Source organism: Crocodylus porosus, unplaced genomic scaffold (assembly GCF_001723895.1).
Source record: "Crocodylus porosus isolate Cpor-Errol unplaced genomic scaffold, CroPor_comp1, whole genome shotgun sequence".
In the NCBI taxonomy this organism is placed as follows: Eukaryota; Metazoa; Chordata; order Crocodylia; family Crocodylidae; genus Crocodylus; species Crocodylus porosus.
Window position 1 is genome coordinate 22688392 of NW_017728951.1, and position 22431 is coordinate 22710822.

General features: G+C 50.6%; 1 protein-coding gene across 1 annotated transcript in view; it reads right to left on the reverse strand.

The window, feature by feature from the left end:
- Positions 1 to 3642: 3642 nt before the first annotated feature.
- The window catches only part of SORCS3 (sortilin related VPS10 domain containing receptor 3), a 305193-nt gene continuing 286404 nt past the window's right edge, over positions 3643 to 22431 (reverse strand). Inside the window, exons 22-27 of the mRNA XM_019555481.1 lie at positions 21300 to 21412; positions 19305 to 19436; positions 17465 to 17564; positions 13658 to 13763; positions 8505 to 8665; positions 3643 to 7820 (exon numbers count right to left, since the gene is read on the reverse strand). Of these exons, the coding sequence (XP_019411026.1) occupies positions 7756 to 7820; positions 8505 to 8665; positions 13658 to 13763; positions 17465 to 17564; positions 19305 to 19436; positions 21300 to 21412 (677 nt within the window). The 3' untranslated portion in view covers positions 3643 to 7755. The remainder of the gene's footprint in view (positions 7821 to 8504; positions 8666 to 13657; positions 13764 to 17464; positions 17565 to 19304; positions 19437 to 21299; positions 21413 to 22431) is intronic.

A 22431-nucleotide genomic window follows, 5' to 3' on the forward strand; every position in this document is an offset into this window, starting at 1 on the left:
CGGCATGTGCGTCGGGATGTCGGTGCCAATTCGGCGGCTGCGGGAATCGGCAGCGGTGGCAAAGCTCGTTGGTGGCCCTGCCTACTGAGCAAGATGCATTTATCTTGCCACGCTGCTGCCTCTGGGCCCCGTGGCCCTCCTAAGCAAACCAAGCCCGTGCTTAAAGAGCAGCCCAAGCCGTACGCCAACCCCCGGTGCCGCCTCGAGCTCCGGGCGCTCGGCCTTCTTTTATCTCAGCCAGCTTGCCGCTCCCCTCGTTGGATGCTCCCTTGCGTTGGATGCTCCCTTGCATTTATATATTTAACATTTTGCTGCTTCAGCTGGAGCTGTGTGAGCGGCGCACAAGAAAATGCGGGAGTTATTTATTTTAAATACCAGCCTCTCCTTCCAGCCGCGACCTGTTACCATTTACAGGGCTGCCCACCATGGAGGTCGTTTCCACTGCCCTTCGCTCAGCCTGAAGTGGCAACGGGTGGCTCGAAAGAGCAGGAGCATCCGTGGCGTAGGCGTCCGAGGGGCTTCGGGAACACGCCAGAGAAACAGCTCTGACTTGGCACTGCCTTTTACAAACTCTCGGTTTTTGTTGGCAGGAGCAGGAGGGGGAGGTGTGTGTCTTCCCATGCTTTTATTTTAAAAAAATACCGGGCCACAGTGGGGCCTGACTGTTACTGAAGCGTGGGAGAAGGTGAAGGCCAGGCTGAGACTTTGGCCCATCCTCTATAAAATGGAGGATTTTCATTGACAGCCCCCTGGCATCTTATAAAAGTGCAGGGCACCACTGTCTTTCATGGGCATTTTGTGCATCCTGCAAGCCCCGGGCAGAGAGATGCTGTTTTTGGCCATGGCATGTTGAGCCACGGCTGTCTGTGAAACAATAACCCGTGTTTTTACACCGAAATGAAAAGTGGCCAGTTGAAAATTGGGAGTGATGGAGAGACAATCTGTCCCTAGCCTTTCAATTTTTATGGATCCTGGGGAATTATTTCATGGGCTAATGTCACGGTAAAAAAAATCATATGTTAAAGTAGCCAAGATGACTACAAGAGTGTGATCGTGTCGTGATGATTACTAGGTACAAGAAAGGATTTGGGAACTTTTGGCGTAGGATTGAGGCATCTGAGTCCCAAATTATTGTCTGGAAACCCCTCTGCCCAGCTGCCATCTCACCCCGGCGGCGGCTGAAGTCTGAGGTCACCTCAGGTTTTAATGTTAAAGTTTCCCATCTGCTTTAGGCTCTGGTGAGAAGTGCGAGGGCAACCACCCAAACCTTGATGCCACTCGACAGCCGGGGCCCAGCTGGCCCCTGGGCCCCACTGGCCTCCCTCTGCGTGTCTTGCCCAGGCAGCTTGGGCAGGTACAGGGCTTTTTTGGAGACGTGCCCAGGACGTGATGCGTGCCGCCCCTGCTGCAGGCAGGTTGGATTGCTCATAGGAAGTGCAAATCCTGGGGATTAATGTGATCTTTTTACGGTGGCTAAGAGGTGGGCTAAAATGGCACCTATAAGACCTTACATTTGGTTTCTACAATGCTTCACTTCTGGGTTTGGGACCAGCACGGCTTTGAAACCCTGCTTCAAGAAAACATTTTTATTCCATGTCATAAACAGCCACCTTCTTCCCTTCCTTCCTTCCCTGATTGTATTTTATTACCCTAAAAATGGGCTCTGAAAATAGCTGCCGGGCCCAGCATGGCACCAAAAGGGATTTATTCCATTCTTGCAGCGGGCATGACGCTCCTCTTCACGGGACCGTGCGTGCTGGTGTGTATCTGGAGGGACTTTGCTGTGGCTTAATCTTGGTTTATGCCTGCAATTCAACTCCCCTCCCAAAGGCAGTTCCCTTTGTATTTATTGAGGGCAGAGCTCTCTCCCCTGCCCCCTCCTCTCTGCAAAGCGTCTGCGCAACTGCATTGAAAATTATAGCTACCCGGGACCTGCCGGCAATGAATCCTCTGGAATTGGGAACGCTCTGTTTTGTTTCGTGGGAGACAAATCTTATTGGAGCAATTTTTCTTTCTTTCGCTCTCGCTCTCTCCCGCACGCATCCTGCATGTTTGCGTTGCACACCGTATCTCTGATGAATGAGCTTGAGCTGAGAGAGCTCCCCTCTCCTCCATGATCCAAGATAAACTCACCGCCAAGGAGTGGGGGGGGGGTCCATCATGGAAACATCAGCTGCTTGGTTAATTTTAGCACCAACGCCAAGAGCATGTATGTTTTAGATGTTTAAGGCTTTGCAAGATCAGTGGCAGCTCTGCATCACTTGCAGTCAGGTTTCCACCCCCTCCATCGCCCAAGCCAGCCTCCTTAAAGGAAAATCAGACCTTGCAGAAGAGTTGTGTCTCGTGGGACCTTGGGTCCTGTCAGCTGTCGGTCTAGTGATGTAGCACCGGGATCCGTGATGGGAGACTAGCACTCCTGCGACGTATTACAGTACTAGGTCAGCAGCGCAATGGTGCTTTGATAATGCTTAACCGAGGTAGCACTTCTCTGGGGAGAGCCACGAGCCAACGTAAGAGAAGGCAGAGGGAAAATCCAGCTGAAGTCGCGCCTCGTCTCTGCTCTGTTGTAGCATGCCGATCCGGAGCGGGCTTTCTGTTTGCGGTAGTACCGGGTGTGAATGATGCTTGGTTGATCGTTATAGTGTAGGGGTGTTAAATTTATGGATTCGGCTCTTGGAGCCATGTTGTGTGACCCGTGGGGCTGGCAGACGGGATAGGAATGATCTAAATCCAAGACACAGCCTCATTGACCGTGCGTGTCAGAGGCAGCGGAGCAAGCAAAGACTGCACTATCCCCCCTTCCAAAATTTTTGTTCACCTGGACATTATGGGATCCATTGCATGGGGAGTCCAAACCCAGCCTTGGCGGGGGGGGGCTGGGGGAGTTTGTCACCCCTGTTATAGAGCATCTTTACACACGCACAATGGAGCGTGGCTGCCTGATGAGGCGGATGGATAACATGAAGGATCTTCTGCCTTGTTCACCTAAACATACATAGCACAAAGGTACATAGTAGTAAAAATTATCTCCCTGCTTCCCCAATATTGGGGGCGGGGGGTAGCCTGGAAAGCTACAAACTATTCGCTCTCGGAGAGTCATGCTGCATTAGCAGTTTGGCTTTGGATCATAATATGTTTCTGGTCCACCGAAGTCCATCACTCTGGATGGTTGTGGAAAAACCCTAGACAAGAGCCCTCCATGCTGCTGCCAGAGCATAGCACCATTGGCCTCCCAAAATGTAGTGGCCCAGTGATCTGTGGGACAACCAAAAAATAGCCCCACCAAAGTTAAAAACCTTCAACAATGGAGATTCCACAACCTACAGGATTTCTGGAGGAGGTTGGCTGCAAATATCCAATTTTAAGACCCAGGTAGACAAATCCTTGGCTGGGATGATCTAGCTGGGGCTGGGGCTGGGGCTGGGTTGGACTCGACGTGACCTCTCAGGTCCCTTCCAACCCTGGTTTTCTATGGTTGGTATGGTTCCCTCAAGGGATCACCACCCATGGGTTAATAAATACTCTTCTAGAGCAAACATTGGGCCTCTTGTGTTAGTATCTGAGGCACGAGCAGATGCAGACACTGTGCTTGCACGTAAGACAAGAAGGACGAGGACCAACAGAGCAGCCGTGGGTAGCTCCGATGTACAAAAATACATTTATTTTCAACAATTTCAAAACCACTGCCTTTTTTTACAGTAGAAATATTCAAATGGAACAATAAAACCAAGAACAGTATATATATATATATGTATATATATATGATTCATGCATTTGCTGTTTTACTGTGTTTAATACAAGTATTGCAATTGTCTGCCCCATTTCAGCCTTAAAACAGGAAAGATGTGTGAGATTGATGCTCTTCCAACAGCTCGGAAAGAGCACGGAGGATTTTGGGCTGGATCCTTGGGCTCAACCACGCTGGTGCTACAGGAGAGTCTGTAGATTAATGCCAACTTATTTCCCAATGCCAGGACTAAGTAGGAACTGTGGATTTAGGCCATCTTTGTATTGCCTAATCCCAGGACTAACTGGGACTCTTAGAGCAATTTAGAGCAACCTGAAGGTTGCTCTAATTTATGGTGGCTGCAGCCCTGGATTGCTGGAGTACGTGAGTTTTCTGGCTTTGCCCCTTTGCCCTCACACCTCCTCCATAAGGGCCTAAGAAGGAGGGGTGATATAGAGCTGGTGACCACATAAGGAAAAACCACAGTTATGCTTTATATGCCCAAAATATGGTCACAGTGGGCCACAGGGAATGCAGCAGGGCCTGTAATCTTCTGTATTATTTCTGTAGATGTAGCTACAATTGATCCTTCCTTGGGGGGCATGAAGATGGACTAGATGGCCACCTGAGGTCTTTCCCAGCCCTCTTTTCTATGATTTTATATTATGACTAATATAACGGTGTTCATTTCTTTCTCTTTGCCTCAGCAGTGTCCGTCACAAGGGAATCGCACTGCTAAGGGAAAGGGAGACACAAAAAATTACCTATTATTTTCCTTTATTTGCCTACAAAGTGCATGGGTCATGTATTTTTGGAACAAAGGGACCAACCCGGACAGCTTTGACTCTCCATGAATTTACAAGACCACGGTACATAAGATGGGGGTCAGACACCTCTATGCTCTTCCCCATCAATGTACTTAACAGGGAAAAGGCCAAATCCTTCCATCTGTACTTAGGGCCCAATGTGGTGAGACACCTCCAGGCATGATCCAAAGCTCACTGAGAAACCCCCGTGGACTTCAGTGGACTTTGAAATTAGACCCAGTGTGACTAATGAGGCAATGAAAGATGAGGTTTGTTCAGCAGAAGCACCTGCCAAAATGTTTCCATCTGTATTTCTAAACCAAAAAGAAATAGCTTATTAAACGACTCGGTGTTTTCTGGTGACAGACACCTGCCTGGTTTGAAATATTGCTGTTTTTTTCACTGCAATGAGGCATCTCTCTGCTAAAAAGATACTTGCTTTCTTGACTGGCAGATCGTTTCCCTTCTGCCCTACCCTTCCCAACCCTACAAGATACCAGGGGGAAGTAAGGTAGAGAGCAGGGCACGGGGCCCTGAAAGTGAAAAACTGATTTTGGTTTGACTCGAATGAATGAGAACATAAAGCAATTTCGGTGAAAAACCTGGAAAAACATCAATGGTTTGTGTATGGGGGGCGGGGGGGAATAATCCACGGCAAACCGAATGAATTGCTTACTGATGTGGGGGTAGACTACTTCTCAGCCCGCTCGTCTAGCAGCTCACAGAAGCAGCCCCTCAAACCCTTACTACAGCAAAATGCCACTTCAGGAGAATTTGGAGCAAACCTCGGTTCAGCTCCGCGCCAGCAGGAACACCTTTTATGAACCAACGCCCACACACCAAGAAGGGATGCCGTAGCCCTGCAGTAACTCTGTTATCAGCAGATTGGGCCATTACAGTATAATACGTTGGTGTTTCAATATAAAGGATACGGTGAGAGAACCGGCGTATGCACCCGTGATGGATGGAAATGCAAGGTCAGGGAGGAAAACACAGTTATCCGTCTCCAGCTTGCATCAGGGACGAGCGCAGAAGAGGAAGTGTGGGAAGGGGGTTATTTTTAAACCTAAGGGAATTATTTTTAAACCAATGAGAAGGATGTTGGGTGCTTTAAGAGCAGGATCAGAAAGCACTGAGACGCGTGGAGCTGAGCTTGCTTTGCTTTAGTGTCTCACAAACAACATTTTCCTAGATTTTGGCTTTGTAACCATTTGTTTGACTGTTTAAACTAATTGCTCCATCTTTTCTACAGAGAAAATCAGATTTGGTCTTGCTCCCTACAAAACAAACCCAGGTGTCAGTGACTTCTCACCTCATTAGCAGAGCCCAGGTTATAGTGGTGTCCAGTCTGTAACAAATAGAGGCACTTTGAGTCTTGGGCAGGTTGCTAATAACGCCTCCAGTTTCCTTTAAAAAAAAAGCCTGTGCTGTTTATCATCCTTCTTCTAATCATGGCAGATGAACTGGATCCCTGCCTTTAAGTGTACAGACCTCTGGGGATGCTCAGAGGTGGACCCATGCCTTAGGAGGAGAGCCCCTCTTGGCTTTCCATCACCAGGCAAGAGCACAGCAACTCCTGAAAAGGGCTCAGGATCTCCCGGTCCCATTTGACCTCCCATTCAGTACCTTGCAGAACCAGGCCCAGTTTCAGCATCTCAACTCCAGTATGGATGGGTGAAAATAACCCACGCGCTCCTCATTACGCTGTGTGGGTGATGATCCTCAACCTTGACTGAACACATCAGAAGGCCCTGAAATCCTCTGAGATGTTTCCACCTTACAATCACCCGGTTTTTTAATGTTCCCATCTCTGAGCAGGATGCACCACTCATGAGGAGGGGTCGTTGTGGCTTTTACAGACTGCGGGGCTAGCAGATGTGCTGGACTGTGTGTAAGAAGGGTGTCTTAATATTGAAGGTCAAGAGGTTTGGCCAGATTTCTGATGCGGTTTCCAGACAGCCTTAATCCTGAGGCCCTGAGCCCCAATGACATGCCTCAACAGGATGGCCAGCTTCTCATGCTCTTCCCCCTGCTGGAGAGCACTTTACTCCATGCGTGTAACTTCGGCGACGTTACTTATGGAAGGGGGAGTGTGAGGAATCAGAATCTGGCCCGCTGTTACGAGACGGCACAGGACTTAGGCTGGGTTTTGACACCTTATTCAAACCCAGGATGAACTCCAAGTACGTTGACGCTCCTTTCTCTTCATCTCTACGATGGTCTCTTGTGAGAGTCACTACTGGATGACAGAGGATGGCGGTTTTGCTTTAGTGATGTGGATGAAAAGGTGAGAAAAATCGCGGTGAAAACCTCACACCCTCCTAACATTGCTCCCCCTCTTCAAAAATTACAATACATGTCTTCCAGTGAAGGAAAAAAGAAAAACCATCGTGTCATTTATATGCAGCGCTGGAAGCCTGGCAGACAACTGAAACACATTGTGAACCCACGTGTCGCACAAGAGCTCGCTGTGGGTCCTTGGTTGGTTGGCACGTGTGTGGGTGTGCACGTGGGGGGGGGGGGGTGTATGTGTGGTTTGTCGTTCTTTTTCGTTAAACTTTTCTTTTACTAAACATTAAATTATTTCCCAAGAAATAAAAAGCTATGTACATTGTCATTATCTACAGTAGGTCGTCTGCATCCTTGCTATTAACATGCACAGGGGGGGAGGGCCTCATTCATAAACCTAGACGTGCCTTCCTCCTGCTCGCCGTCTGATCTTGCTTTTCGGGTTTCTTTTTAGCCCATCGTTTAAAAGACGGCAGAGGTGAACAGTGGCGGATCTAATCCTGCCCGCACTGGTGAGACGAGAGGGAGGGGGCTCAGCGTGCTGCAGCATCGGATCCGGCGTCTGGGCCCGATGCTGGTAGGACAAGGCGGCTGCTTCGCCACTGAGTACGGGGTCGGACCGTTTCCCTGTAACACTTCGGGTAAGGATTTCCAATCCGCCTAAGAGATTTAGGTACCTGATTCCCATTCACCTGAATGTGAACCGGGCATTCGAATCCCTTAGCCTTTTATTTTTAACCAGTGGGAGTTTCCCCAGCACTAAGTGTCCCCTTCCGTTTATGAATGTGGCCCTGGTAAACAAAAGACCCGTCCCCCCGCCTCCCTCCCAAATAATAATGACATATAATTTTTTTTCAATAATAATAATTATAACAATAATAATAATTACAAATAAAAAGTCAGAAATGCTGTAGACCAAGTGGATCCTCAGTATTAAACGCTAGTGCAGTTGGGGATTTCCTTTGTGCTTTCGCTGTTAGCAATTGTCGAGATGCTTCCTGGAGGAGGCAAGCAGGGGAGAAAGAGGGTCAGGAAACCCGCACGCATCCGCAGTCTCCACGTGCAAGTCACTGGGAGACGGCTCAAAAGGACCTAAAAGTGTGGGACGATGGACCCCACATTCACTGCAATATCAGGCAGCTGGGTCCCCTTCATGAAGTTTAACTGGGTCATCCCCCGGGGGTGGCACGTGAAGAAAGAAGTCACAATGCTCTTAAGTCATCACATATTGTAGGGAGGTCACGAGCAGACGGAAGGGGGGTCCCCAGTATGGAACAAGCCGGAAAACTTTGGAAACACATGCAAAGCCAGCCGAGTTTCTTGCTAAGATGCTTTGGAGGGAGATGCTTCTCAACCCCAGACATGGCTGTCTTGCCCCTACCATCAGCACCTAGACTCTGGGCGGCCCTGGATGAACTTTTAGTATTGGGTCCCCCTTTGCCGGAGATAATGATAGTTGGGTTTGTTTTCCGTTGTCCGATTATTATTATTTTGGGGCCCTCTTTCTGTCCGGGCCCCGGGCGGCTGCCCGGTTTGCTCATGCCCTACCATGACGTCCAGGTCCTCGGCCACTTGCCTTCCTGGACCCTGGCAATACGGACCGCCAGTCCCCGCGGGATTCAGCGCACGCTTCGCATCAAGCACCGCTTGGGAAGAGGCCCCAGCAGGCTGCAACCCCTTACCTAAAACCCGCGTGTCCAGCTCTTTGTCCATTAGCTCTTCGGGGTCAGTGAATTCACCCAGCGTGATTTTGGGGGGGTTTTCGCTTTGGCTGACGGACCCGATCATTTCCTGTTCTTTGTCATGCTGGACCTGAGCGTAGAAGTTAATCCACGGGATTTTCCTGCATGGGAGAAGGAAACGCAAGGCCCTTTTTTAAGCTGTGACCTTTGACTGGAGCTCGTTAAGGCAAGACTTAGCTCCCCCCATAGTGCAGTATGCAAAGAAGGGTGGTTATGGACTATTTTATGCCTACTGAAGAGCGCTGGGATGCTGTTGCTTCCTACAGGAATGGACTCGAACCCACGGGTTTCTGAAGCCCAAGTCTGCCTGTTCAGTGCAAAGCTGGCCAGTTTCTCCCTTTCACCAGAGCCTTCAAGGATCCAGCAGCATGTCCTGGGTCCACCACTGCCAATCTTGAGCCTGGCAGGTGGCTGGCCCCATGCATGCAGCTTAGCCCGGTGAACATGTACGCAGCTAATTAGGATCATTTGCAACTGTCGGCTCTGTGCATGTAAATTAGGCAGCTAATGATGCAAGGGGGGGAGAGGATTAAAAATCTATTTAGTGATGCCATTTATTCGGAAAAAAGCCTTGTCCGGCTCATCCCCATCGCCAAGCTCCGGTTCTCTCACTGGGTGAAAGGATTCGTAGCCTCCGTCGGGGCTGTTCTCTGCCTCCTGGTTCGTGGCAACGAGCAAGGGAAGGTGACGGTTCCCCTTTCCCAAGGGACGCCGGCGGGCTTGGATTAGCTCTGGCTTTGGGGACATCCCCCGCCTGGAGCGTGGATGGTGAGAAGAATGATCCCGAGCTGGGATGTAATTTCAGGATGCCATGCGGAAACGCACTGAGGAATTCAGACCTCGGGTGTAAGCTGCGACCTCATGCACGGTGGCGGTGAACATCTCTCATTAAGCTGCTGGAAAGGTGCCGTGCCTCGCACTGCGAGCTGCTGCAGCGGGAAAAGTCTTTGGGCTCCATAAGGAAGACACAACCAAAGGAGATGTCTTCCTTGTAAAATACTGCCTCTAAGTGCTAACTCCTTAGGCGTTGGAAAGAGTCGGATCCTCGTGCATATATAGCAATTAGCATACGTAGCAATATAGCAATTAGCCCAATTGACTCGAAACGGAGCTCCGCTGATCTTACAACCGTGCGTCCTGGCCCCGCGTTTTACGCCCTTCCTTCGTCATCAACCGACCAATGCAACGATTCTCGGGTAGCCGTGCTTAACAGGTATAACATCCTTTGGGTGTCTTTCCCCCTTTGCTTGCACCTTAAAAGTTCACCGTATCCGAGAAGGAGCTACGCTGTGCTACAGCCGGACTCCGCTCTTTGAAATGACACGACTGCAGCTTACATGCTTGGAGCTGCAGAATTAATACTGCTGATTTTCTGGTGTTGTGAGGCTTCAGAGGCCTTGTCACATAAAAAATACTGCCTCTGTATGGCAGCAAACACCCAAGTCAACGAGGGGGAAAGGATGGCAAGCAAGAAAGCGGACAACTACCCCAGTAAGAGGGTATAAGAACCTGCAGCGATGGCTAGGAAAGGGCGAAGGACACTCAGGGGAGCCCAATGTTTGAGGATGGATGGGAACAGGCCACACAACAAAGGATCCAGAAGACAATGATTATGCCTGAAGATCCAGGGAGCCTGGATGTGACCAGCTCAACGGCCTTCGGCTTCTTCTGAGAGCCATGGAGAAAAGAAAGCGGGCCAGATGTGCCCTCTGTGACCCCCCCATAGCCATGTGCATCGTCCTCTTTCTCCCCAACACACACACACACACACACGTGTGTGCTCATATCACATGGGAATGATATGACGCTTGTATCGTTCCCACACCCTCAGCATCTGCAGCGCACCCATTATCCCACTGTATTTCAGCACCTGCAAAAGGTGTCCTTTAACGGTGCACATGCACATGCTCTCTTCCCCCTCTCTCTGCCCCCACCCTTGCTCCATCTCTCCTTGCCCAGCCACAGCCCTACGATGGGCACTTTCTGACCCACCCGCTGAGCCTGTTGCTTTGCAGCCTCCTAATAGGGCATCTGCGGGTGACCCCGTGGCGTGCCAGTTCTGGAAATTTACTGAATTAAAAACCCAGGCAGCTGCCAGCTCCCCTGAGCTCTCTAAACACCAGCTCAGTATTCAGCCGGGGACTCCAGCTAATCATAAAAGTACACACTGCTAATGGACCTCCGCAGCCCAGGAAGTGAGAGCCCTCCGCTTGCTCCGTGCCCCCTGCTCCGTGCAGAGCTGTCGCGCACGTTCATTTCTGATCGAGACGGGCAGCGGGTTTCTCCGGCGCTCAACCATTTCCATTTCTTTTTTCCCCGCTTCCTGCTGCTCTTCTGGATTTCTGATTTTTCCTCCTGACCTTAGCACTTGTCACTGCTGCGTCTTGTTCACAGCCGAGCGGCTGGTAACAAAGAGTATTCCTAGCCCCTAAATTTGTACTTACACGCGTACACTTCAGTGCACGCCTCCCGAGTGCAGCACCCCATAGCGTTGTGCGACAGTCAGAAACAGGGAGTCAAGTCAGCACCGTGATGTCGGCTACTTATCCTGCGTTGCAGCCGGGGAGAGTTGGGAGGAAAGGATAAGGTGCCCAGCAGCTGGCGGGATTGTGGCTAGGGTCCAAGATGTTACACCTGAACCGTAAGGGATGGCTGTCCAAGGAGCTACACGAAGCTCTCCAGCCCCTCTTCCACTTTCAGGGGACTCAAGGTTCGGCCTCCGCTCTTTATCAAGCTGGTTTCCCTTTTACTGAACCCCAGAGAGAACCAGCAATGGAAAAACAAAGGATTGTATATAGGGGGGAAAAAAAGGATTGTATATAGGGAAAAAAAAGGATTGTATATAGGGGAAAAAAGATTGTATATAGCAAAAAAAAAGGATTGTATATAGCCAAAAAAAAAAAGGTTGTATATAGCAAAAAAAGGATTGTATATAGCAAAAAAAAAAAAGCAAGAGAAACTCAGCCTCTGGATGCTGCACTGAGCCACATCTCAGTGCATCTCCCACGCCTGACAAAGCAGCTAGTACAACATCCCAGGTGCAGGCCCAGCCAAAAAAGCTGCCACTGTATTGAAGAGCTGCTTCCAACCCAGCAAAGCAGCAGGGATCTGGCGTCAGGCCCAAGGACGTGACAAGCAGAGGAGGGCTGGAGACCTGAAACTCTGCCTTGGAACAGATTAAATAACACGAGTGCGGAGGGCTTCATCCTGAGCCCCGGAAGTCACCGGGAGCATAGCCACCGGCTTTCCTGGACATGGGGGATAGGAGCAAAGCCTCCCCCTGACTTTGGATCAGCACCACCAGCTGATTTCTGTTTAAAAGCTCAGACACGAGTAGAAAGTTATTCAGTTTGCAGAGCAGGGTCCCCGGGCCTCAGAGCGTTCCCCTTCGGCCCCGCCAAGGGTGCCTGCAACCCCAACACGACTTGTTGCAGCACTAACATACCCAGCGCTAAAGAAAAGTCAGAGAGAGACACTGAAAGAAGGTCGAACCTGTCCGAAGAGAGCTCCGGCTTGGGAGACGGGGGCTGAAAAATGATTCATGGCCGGAGGGGAAGGGGATGCGCAAAGCAGGTGGCAGACGCGAGTCCCACACCGTTCTTTGCCAGCGAGCAGAATTGGGGCACGGCGGCATATTGAACATAGCCAGTGCTTCACCGGATGCTAGGAAGAGCCCAAAAAAAAAATCAAAGCTCCCTCTGGTTAAGGATGGTTCCTCTTCAGCGTGCGCGGGATCTGCTCGCCAGATCGATTCTCGTCTGATCACTCGAGGCAGGCAAGCGCAGCTCGTGCCGACTGCTGCTGGGGAGCAGCTTCTGCGTGTAACAGTCGCATCAAAGCGCCTTCTTGCTTAGCTTAAAACCACCAAGTCCTGCTCCTGGTGCCTCCCGCTCCCATCACATGCCCCCACCGAGACCTCGCTGCTTCTGTAAACTCCCCGCTGAGCTGCAGGAGGCAGATATGGATCCCGCAGTTTCTATGGAGACATAACGAGCCGAGGGCTGAGCATGTTTGGGGGGTTTTTTTTTATAACAAACCCCTCTCAGCTAGCGGGGGTGGGGAGGGTTAGTGCAGGGCTCTGGTTCAAACTCTTCTCTGGTACTGATGCAACTTGCTGTTCAGGGCCGCAGAAGCATGTCCAGGAGGAAAGAAAATCATCCACTGCTTTGGCAGCTCGGCAAATCTGACCGAGAAGCCCCCGAGCACCAAGCAACCGGTGCGTGCAGCTTCATGTGCTGCGTGCACGGGGACGCTGCGTGGGAGGGGCGAGGTGGCCTTTGCCTGCAGAAGAGGGGTGGCTGGTCACATCGGCGGCTCGGCTGAGCAACAAGCGGAGATGAAACTACGGTCTCTGGGGACCGTGCAGCAGTGGGAAATGCACGGATTTGGGAGGGACTGCCTGCATTATCGAGTCCGGCTGCCTGTAACCAGGGGCAACCAGGCAAGAGACATTTCGTCCAAAAGCATCCTCGGGAACGGATGCTCCCATTCCTCCTGCGGGCCGCGGGGCAACCCCTCCGGACCCTGCTCCCTGTCAGATAAAGCTAGGCCCTCAACAAACCAAATACGCTCCCCACCAGTGCAAATCGGGTGGGAAATCCTCATGCTAATATCCTCCTTTTAACTGGCTTTCCACCCATTGAAAAGATGACCCGAAGCAACTCAGAATCCGGCCCCAAAGGCTTCAAGCTCATTTCTGCCCCTCACCACCTCGTCCCATGATGCAAGTCATCCCCCAGAAACACCGGGTCCCAGAGGGGCTGTGCCGCAAATGCTCCCTGCGTGGGGAAGCGACGTGACACTGGGAAGTCACGGCTTCATCAGTCCAGTGCAAGCCACTGGCCACCAGTAAACGGTTTCCAGCACGGAGGTGGGGTTTGCAATTGAGAGCTCAGCCGGACGCCATCAGCAAGCAAAATCTCCCCGCTGCTCCAACCCAGCAAAGCTCCTCTGAGGACCGCTTTGCCCCCAGCTGATGTTCTGGCCCCCTATGCCCTAATGCACGTCCACAACCAGCTCCCCGCCAACTCTACGCGCTGTATTTTGGGGTTTCTGGGAAACAGCTGGCGTGCACCGACACGTCCTCGACGTACCTTTTAAATTTGTAGATCAAAAAAACAGCCAAGCCGACAAAGACGACGGATAGCAACATCAGCATGGCCGAGCTGCTGTGCCCAGTGCTGGAGTCCACGAGGGGTGCTGCAAAGAGGAAGGGCAGGCTGTTATACTTGGAAGTCGCTCACCAGCACGAGGGGAAGGGGAAGCGGGGGGAACACGGGAGTTGAGCTCGCTTCACTCTTTGCAGCGTCTGCATTATTATCCCTGCTGCCTGGCACATGCTGTTTGAGCAAAGTCAACCGGTACGAGACCAATCGATTCCCTTCCCTTTGAAAGCAAAGTCCCTATTCAAGCAGTATCACAGCTCCTAATGAAAAGGGCGCTGGAGGCTGAGCTAAGAGGAACTAACTGCTTGTCAACTGCCCCGTGTTAACTCTTCGGTCGTCTCCCTTTCAGCTACCGTGGGGTCAGAGAGCAGAGACTTCGAAAGGGGAGGGCGTGCAAAATGGTGCTGCGCTGTTTTTATTGTGTCAGCCTGTGTCGGAGAAGAAACCCAGCCTGAGCGCCAGCCATCCCCCCTGACCGAGGCTGCCCAAGCTTTGCAGGTGGTTGGAGCTCTGCCCTGTCGCCGTTTGGCATGTATTGGTGGTCCGTAAGGGAGGGTACGGCGCGCCTTGTATCTGTATTGCTCCCGCAGCTGGCATGGGACTGAATTCCTGCCACGCAGGAGTCGTACGTGTGGGATGAAGAACTGGGATCTCCTTTATTTTGAGCCCAGGGCAAGCTGTGGGCATGATTGAACCGACTGAAAAAAACGTGATCCAGCTTCCACCTGCTAATGTCGCCGAGGATGGACGGGGGCCGATGCCAACGGTCCTCAACCTGCTTAGATGCAGGGCACTTCAATAATTTTTTTGAACTTGAGGGTGCCATGGGTGGGAATCACCACGGTGCTGCCTCGAGACGTCTCAGCTAGGCTGCAGCTTCCGCGGCAGCGAGGTGGGACTGCCCCATGCGCCGCGTGCACAGCCAGGGCCCACCTTCAGTGCAAAGCCAGCTCCACGCTAGCTGCCCCGCTCACCTGTTTGCAGGATGTACCGTGCGGGGTCAGACCAGGGAGGGCGGTGGTAGGACTGGGTGCTCCTGCCAGCTTTAGGTTGATCAGATCACCCTGACGCAGGCAGGCACGCACAGCCCTGCTGCTGCTGCTGCTTCCCACCTGGGCTATGCACGGGGAATCCAAGGCCGCCACGTTAGACACACGCATCTCGAGGCACCCCTGCAAAGGGCTCACGGTGCCCAGTGGAGAGCCGCTCGTCTATGCCGGCAGACACACGCATGGTCCTTGCTCTGGATCTCCTGCCGAAGGGTCTCGGGCTGCCAGTGCGCAGCTCCTAGCATGCCTGATGACTTCCAGGGGAGCATTTCCAGAGCAAGTTGGACCTCTTGATTTTGTAGGGACAGGTCTGAAACAAACTCAGACCCCAGATTTTAGGGTGGGAGGGTCCAGAAAGCTTGCCCCGGGTTTTGCCAAGGGCCTGTCCCCTTTCAGTGAGCCAGAGCAGACCCTTGGTCCTGAAACCTGGATCCATGTACAAGGTTTGCAATGTAATTCTGCGCCGACCCTGATGTTCTGGCTCGGCCCGTCGTCCGTCCCCAGGAGGAACGCTTCTGGTGGGGCTGCTTCGTCTGGAGCCTTGTGTTCAGTTCCAACCCCCTGAAAGCAATTTGGTCCCTAATGAAATCAAGTCCTGACAGCTTAAATAACCAGCATCAGCCTGCTGCTGCTGGCAGTGGCCTGTATAAAGTCAGCATCTGGAAGAGAGGTCGTGACCCCCAGACTAACCTGGCTGTGAATGTTTCACGAACCGGGAGTGCGAGTCCTATTATTCCAGGAGACAAACTCAGTGGAAACAAAAACCCCGTTTTCTTTTAATGAGGACATCAGCCAAGTAACATGCCTCAGACCTGTCAGGATAATTGCAAGGGCTGGTCTTCAAGAACAAGGGCAAAAGCTGAGGCCAGCTCTCATTACATGTTTCACATCAGGGTGGTCTGCAGGGGGAATGAGGCTGAGAAGGGGATGCTTGCTACGCTGTGTGAAGATGGGGTTTGTTAGGTAGCATTTAAATGTATATGCATGCCGATTTGTAGAGAAGGCTCGCTGTTAGGGTGCGTATTCCTCTGTGACGTGCCAAGGCCTCCTCTGTGGAAGTCCCACATGCTTAAATACTGGTATAATAGTAATACCCTTCTGCTTGATCCAGTGCCTGTGGACATCAATGTAAATGCTCCCACTGACTTCCTTGGCCATTGGATCAGGGCTTTAGAGATTACCTTTTGTCTGAGCTTCTCAAAGTACATGAATGACAGGAATGCATAAATTAACTACAACTTACAACACCCTAGGATGGTGGGTGAGTAAAATGAAGCACAGAGAGCTGACGTTTCCTGTCTTTGTAAGTGGCAGCTGCTTCAGTGCATCTTGAATTTTGAGTACGTGGCTGAAGACGGCCGGCTTTCAGAAGCACGTTGCTCCTACGGCTGGGCTGGAGTAGTGGGTGCTTTGCACCCCTGGAAATCTAGCCCCACGGGTATCCACTGGGGTGGAAATCGGAAGTCCCTAAGCCCCTACAGCCACTTCTTTGGCTTAAACGCCCTGCCCAAGGCCGTGCACTGAATCGGTAATGGAGCTGAGACCCGAGTACCAGCCCCGCCGTGCCTACAGTGTCCCTTACCAGTATCAGTGAAGACGGCCTTGGACCTTCTCTCCTAACTGCAAAGCACGAGCCCTGATCTGTCTGAAGAGTTTTACACTGAGGTAAATGCTAACCACCCACGTGGCAGCTTCCTGGCACCCTGTTTTTTTTCAAAAAGAAGGAAAACTCTCCATCTGATCCAACTACCAGAAGCCAGGCTTACCTAGCCCTTCCTCTTCTCCAGTTGCTTCAAGGAGGCTTTGAATGTGAACTCAAAACTTAACGAGCTCTGAAGGAAGGGGGATGCCACGCATAGAAATCTGGTGGAAGACCTGTGGAGAGCCACCCCCTGCCCCTCCACTCTTGCATTTCTCTCTGTAACACTTCCTGTGATAAGCAAACATCCCTGCAGCCGAGGTGCAGCCTTCCCTGGTCCAGTCCCTGCGGGGCTGGAAGGATGTTGACTCCTGAGAAACTTTGGACCGGGGAAAAAACCTAAACATATGAAAGAGGGTGTTTCCCACAGCCAAAACTCCTGGACTGCTCAAGCCCTAGCTTGGATCCAGACTGTGTAACTTTTGGTTTTCTTCCAGGGCTAGCGGAGACTCCCAGATGGGGAGGGAAAGCACACAAGGCAGCGGAGACAATATGTTGACCTTGCAAAGACAGAGACTAGTTGGCCCAGTCCGTGCTTCACAACACACGGGCAATGCCTCTTATAGTTTCATAGTTTCGTAGCACTTAGGGTCGGAAGAGATCTAAACAGACCCCCCGCGCCAGGCAGAAACAAGTGCCGGGGTCATAACACCCTGGCCAAATCTCTGTCCCGCCTCCTCTTGAAGACCCCCAAGGTAGGAGAGAGCACCACCTCCCTTGGGAGTCCATGCCAGAGCCTGGCAGCCCTAACTGTACAGTAATCCAGTAATCCTCTCCTTTGGTTCCCTGCAGGCTGGGGTTTGGAGGACACAGAGTGATTCTGTTTTTCTATCCGTGCTGCCTCCTGGCACAGCCTGAATTATGGAGGGATTGACTCCTCTTTACCCAGCTGTCCATGCACCATTAACGTGCCGATCTGTGCTTCCGCTCCCAGGACTACTGAAGCGAGTGTAGGAACCGCCGTGGCAAGCCGGAGTCCGTGCTTACCTAATGTTAACTGCGTGACATACACGACCACTTCGACCCCGGGCTTCAGCTCAAACTGGACCAGGTTCTGGTTGAGAGCATTAAAGAGGATTTCAACTATCTGAGGAAACAGGAAGAGATACACAGGGTTAACGGGTGCAACGGACAGTGCCGGAGAGCATTTTGGGATGCAGACAGCCAATGGAGCCTATACGGCCTCACCTCTTTTGCAAGAAGAGAGTGGGCAGACAGAAAGAGAGAGAGCGATTTTGTTATTTATGGAGATAGAGAGTCAGCATGTTATTTAAAGAATGCGATGTTATTTCAGGCAATTCTCCTTATAGGAAAGGTGTAATTTTTAAGACTGTGCTATGATGCATTTACTGGGAGGAAAGAAAGAGAGACAGGCTTGGGTAGGATGTGCCCGTCTGGGAGGGGAAGTTCCCCTCGCATTCTCCCCACCTGGATTCAGTGGGCCTGATCAATGCTTCCCACTGATCTCAGTGAGTGCTGGATAAGACCCAGGACCTATCCTGTAACCTGTCCTCCTTCCACCCCTGCTTGAGACAGTATGAGCCTTGCAGCTCCCGGTAAAGCTTGGGGTGGTGGTGGGGTGAGCTTGAGGGATGTAGTCTGGAAGATGAACTCCAAGATGAACTTCAAGGCCAACCCACGCCCTGTGCTCGGGGGGTGGGACCCTGACTTCTCACAGCCTGGCAGCTGGGCGTGCTGAAGTTACCTGTCCACTCATGACCCTGCTACCCAGTTTCCCAAAAGCTTGTGACTGTGCAGCAGCCAGTGGTAGAAATGATCCTACCCAGGAAGGTGAGAGGAAGTTGGTGTCACCCAATAGACTCCACCCCTTCCCGAGGCACTCAAAGCAACCCCCTTAGAGCCTTAATAACTTAGACTCATTAAGCAAGGCACTTTCAAGACAGCAGCCTTGTTGGCTTTCAGTTGAAGGGTGCCATCTCCAAGGGGTGGCTTTGCTCTGCAGGTGACAAGACCATCTCAAGATCTCTGGAATCATCCAAGTATTTTACTGCCTGATCACAGCAAAGAGAGAGAAATTCATACAGCTCAAGTCCTGAGGCAGCACCACCAGATTGCACCACCCAATACATATACAAGGAAACCCTGTCTAAAACATGGAGATGCCTAGCTAGCACCCCATACCAACGGTAAGCTGGAAAACCTGAGCCAAAGTCTACGGTGGCATTTTACTCCTCCTGTCTTTGACTTTATAGAGCTGATTTAATTGCCTGATAACTCTGCCCTGAAAGCTTCAGCAGGCTAGTGCTGTTGTTCCTAACTCTTCCCTCGCCCGCATATCACAGTTGCTATTCATCACTGTAATTACCTATTTATCTAAATGGATGGATATTGTAACTTCCAAATATAGTTTGCACACGCCAATCGCTCCTGCAGAATAAAAAGGTCTTGAACCAGTGACAGATGAGCTGAAGAGCCTGATTTATTTTTAGTGAACCTCAGTACATTATTTCAGTGCTTTGTCCTCTCGCTTTTTCCATTCCTTTCAGGAGCGTGTGGTACTGGGATCAGGTCTACTGTTGCCACCATATGGAGATGACAGGACTTGATGGGCTTGTGGGAATGGGGAGAAACCGGTGCGTGTGCAGTAGACTGAAAAAAGACTACACGTTTCAATAAACCATTAGGAAAGCCTAGTATTTTCCCTCTAAAAATGACCTTGGCTCATGGTTCTCCAGCCCCAGATGTATGGTATGTCCTGTCCTTCTAATGCTGCAGTTTTCCTTGCAGGTCGGGGTCCTACCTGAATATGGGAGGATGGACTTTTTGTGCTGGAAACCCCAGGCAGGAAGTACAACCCTTTGCTTACCTGCTCCAGATCGCCTTCATTGCCTTTCCTCCTCTCTGTTGTGTTTTTGTGGGGTAGTATGAAGAGCTCAGCGGAAGTGGGAAGTCCAGGAAATACTGCTACCAAAATCTGCTCATCGGGGATCCCGGTCACCTGGGGGGAAGAGCCAAGAATAGGATTAGCTGGTTTCTCACTGCCTCGTGGCCCAGGCTTTCACTTGTATATCTCGTTTCCTGCGGGTGTGCTAACTAGGCAAAGGAAGCCACGCGCCTTTTAAACACTTTGGGTGCCCGATCCTTCCACAAGGCACCTTGCTTTCATGAATTGGTACATCCACCAGGTCACTGTAGTTAAAGACATGCTTGCAGCGAACTACTCCACCTCTCCGCGTCTTTAGAGCTAAAGGTGGGATTGGCTACAGCCCTGGATCCAGAGACCTAAATTCTTGGGGTGTTTGAAAACCAAATTGAGCAGGGGATTTGGAGCTGAACTTCACACCTGACCCCACTCTCTATACAGTGCCAACCCCAAATCCCAGACCCAAACAGCCCGTTTCAACACATATATTAATGAGCACATGAACAGGGTCTTGATCCTTTCACCGATGGTTTCTGGTCATCCAGTTACCCAATTTTCATGTAGAAATGGTTGCTTGCGGGAGGGCTTACTGGATGCTTCCTCACTTTTGGGGATGCAATCAGTTGTAAGAGCATAAAGCATAGGCTGTGGCCAAACGCTTGGTCTCCAAAGGGCACACAGACAAGATTTTTTATGTGATTTCTCTTGTATTTTGCAGGCTCATGGGGAAGAGAGAACACCAGCTGTGCTTTGCTTTGCCTCCCCCCGCCCCTCCAACCCCTTTGCAAAATGACTTTGCATTTGAAAAAGGCCGTAAAAAAGTCAGTTTAATAAAATGAACCCAGTTTTATCCGGGGGAGGGGGGAGGAAAAGTTAAATTCCCCAAACTGTGAATACCAACATGCTTTTGCTGCAGAGAAGAAAAGTCAAACACAAATGTCTTTTGCCTGTAAAAAAAAAAAAAAAAAAAAGACAAAAATCCCCACCTCTGTTTCCACCAGCAGCAGTGGCAAATAAATTTGAAACAAAACTACATGCTCTGTGTCCATTAAAGCCACGAATTTTTGCTTTGTTCTATCTTCTGATGAGACACCAAAAACAAAGCCACTGGCTGCTTGACACCATTAATGCATTATTCCCCACCGCTTGTCTTTTTTTGTTCTTTTTGGCAAGACTTTGGGAACGTTAGCTCACACGCCCTGGTCAAATACAAAGGACGATTCATTACAAAATCATCAGATCATGGAGTCGTAGAAAAAGGAGGCTGGGAATATCTCAAGCGGTCATCTACTCCGATGTCATGCTCAAGGCAGGATCATTCCTGTCTCTAACTCGAGACATCCCTTGCTTCCCTTGCTGTTTTAATAGGCTAAGACATTCTTCACTTTCTGTCCCAAACCTTTGAAGACTGGTGCTACGTGCTGTTCAACAGCAGCTGTGCTCCTTTCCATTGAGTCTTCGTATCGAAGGCAGTTCAAAAGATTTCCCTCTCTCTCATGACCTATCAGGCTCCTACCGAGTGGAACATGACAGCTGTTGAACATATACAGCAGCACCACTCAACTGCTTGGGACAAAAAAACCGTGAAAAATATCTCGTTATCCATTTTGCAAATAGGGATGGATTGAAGGATGGATGGCGAGAGGGAGGGGAAGGAGAGAATACATTCTTTGAAGTATTTAACGTTGAACAACACTATAGAAACATTAATAGTAGTAAAATTCAAACGTTTTGAACAAAATCCCTAGCGTATTATGCTCTACAATAGCTCTGGGTATTGCCAAGCTGTTGGTGACAACTGCAAAATGATGGCTTCATAATTACTTTTCTTTCCCCGCCTTTGACAATGGCTCTTACAAAACACCCTGCATTTCAATGGATGCTTCTTTGCTTGGGAAGACGAATAGGAGCCAGGTGTTCACCTGCAGGGCAGCTCACCTGCAGAAGAGCTCCCTTGATGACCCTGCCAATGTCTTGTCTCCACTCGGGGATGTCGGGGTTGTGGTAATCCAGATTAGGGGAAAACGACAGGAGCTGAGACTGGAAATATTCTGGAAAGAGACCGAGAGCATCAGAATCAGAAATAGCAAAATATTTCAGTAATGCATGAGGCGGGTGTGACAGCTCATTGAAAATCAATACGAAGGCTGCAATCCAATTCACTAGGCTTTGGAGCAGGACCGCAGATCTTACTGTCTTAAAGCAAAAGAGATGGAAGGATGGAGAGGAGAACGAGCCAGAACAGTGCATGGGCGCCAAGACGCCGACTGAAAAATATGCCGTATAAATGCGCAAAAAGGCCCTTCATTGCCATAATATCTCCTGGTCCTTTAAAGACAAAAGGAATGAATAAAGGCAAAGGCGGGGTGGGGGAAAAAAAAACAACCCAGAGATTCACCCTCTTCATGAGGATTCAGGGGAGGCATCTGGACACCTAACCTCATCATCGTCTGCTCGCCAAGCTGCTGCCCAGCAAATAAAGCAGCACCAGGATGAAATTTGGAGCCAGTTCCTCAAAACAGGTTCGCTCTGCTGCACTTGTCATGCACTGTGCACTGCAGAGCAAACACTTACTGTAAGTAATATGTTTTCCGAAAGCAGGCATTGTCTGTTTGCTGTCCTGGACTGTAGCCACGAGCGGCTAATACCCCAACAAATCAGATGTGAATAGTGCTAATGACAGACTCATCAAGGGATGGCTATTCACGAGGCACTCCAAAATTGCTTCCTAATTGATTGACTGCAGTGGGGAAGGAAGTTGCCAGTCTGGTTTCAATTATGGAATTTTTTTTTTTTTTTTTTAAACCCAAGCCAAGCCTCTCATCTGGCCTCCACTGTCAGCATGACAGGCTTCTTCTGCACAGTCCCCACTTTCTGGATCTGCCACCCTGCTTCCCTCTAATTCATCAGCTCTTTTCATAGATTTCATAGACATCAGGGCTGGAAGGGACCTCGGGAGATCATCGAGTCCAGCCCCCTGCCCAAAGGGCAGGCAGTCTGCTCCAGACCTTGGGGGCTCGGACAGTAAAGAAATTCTTCCTTATGTCCAGCCTGAAACGGTCTTGCAGGA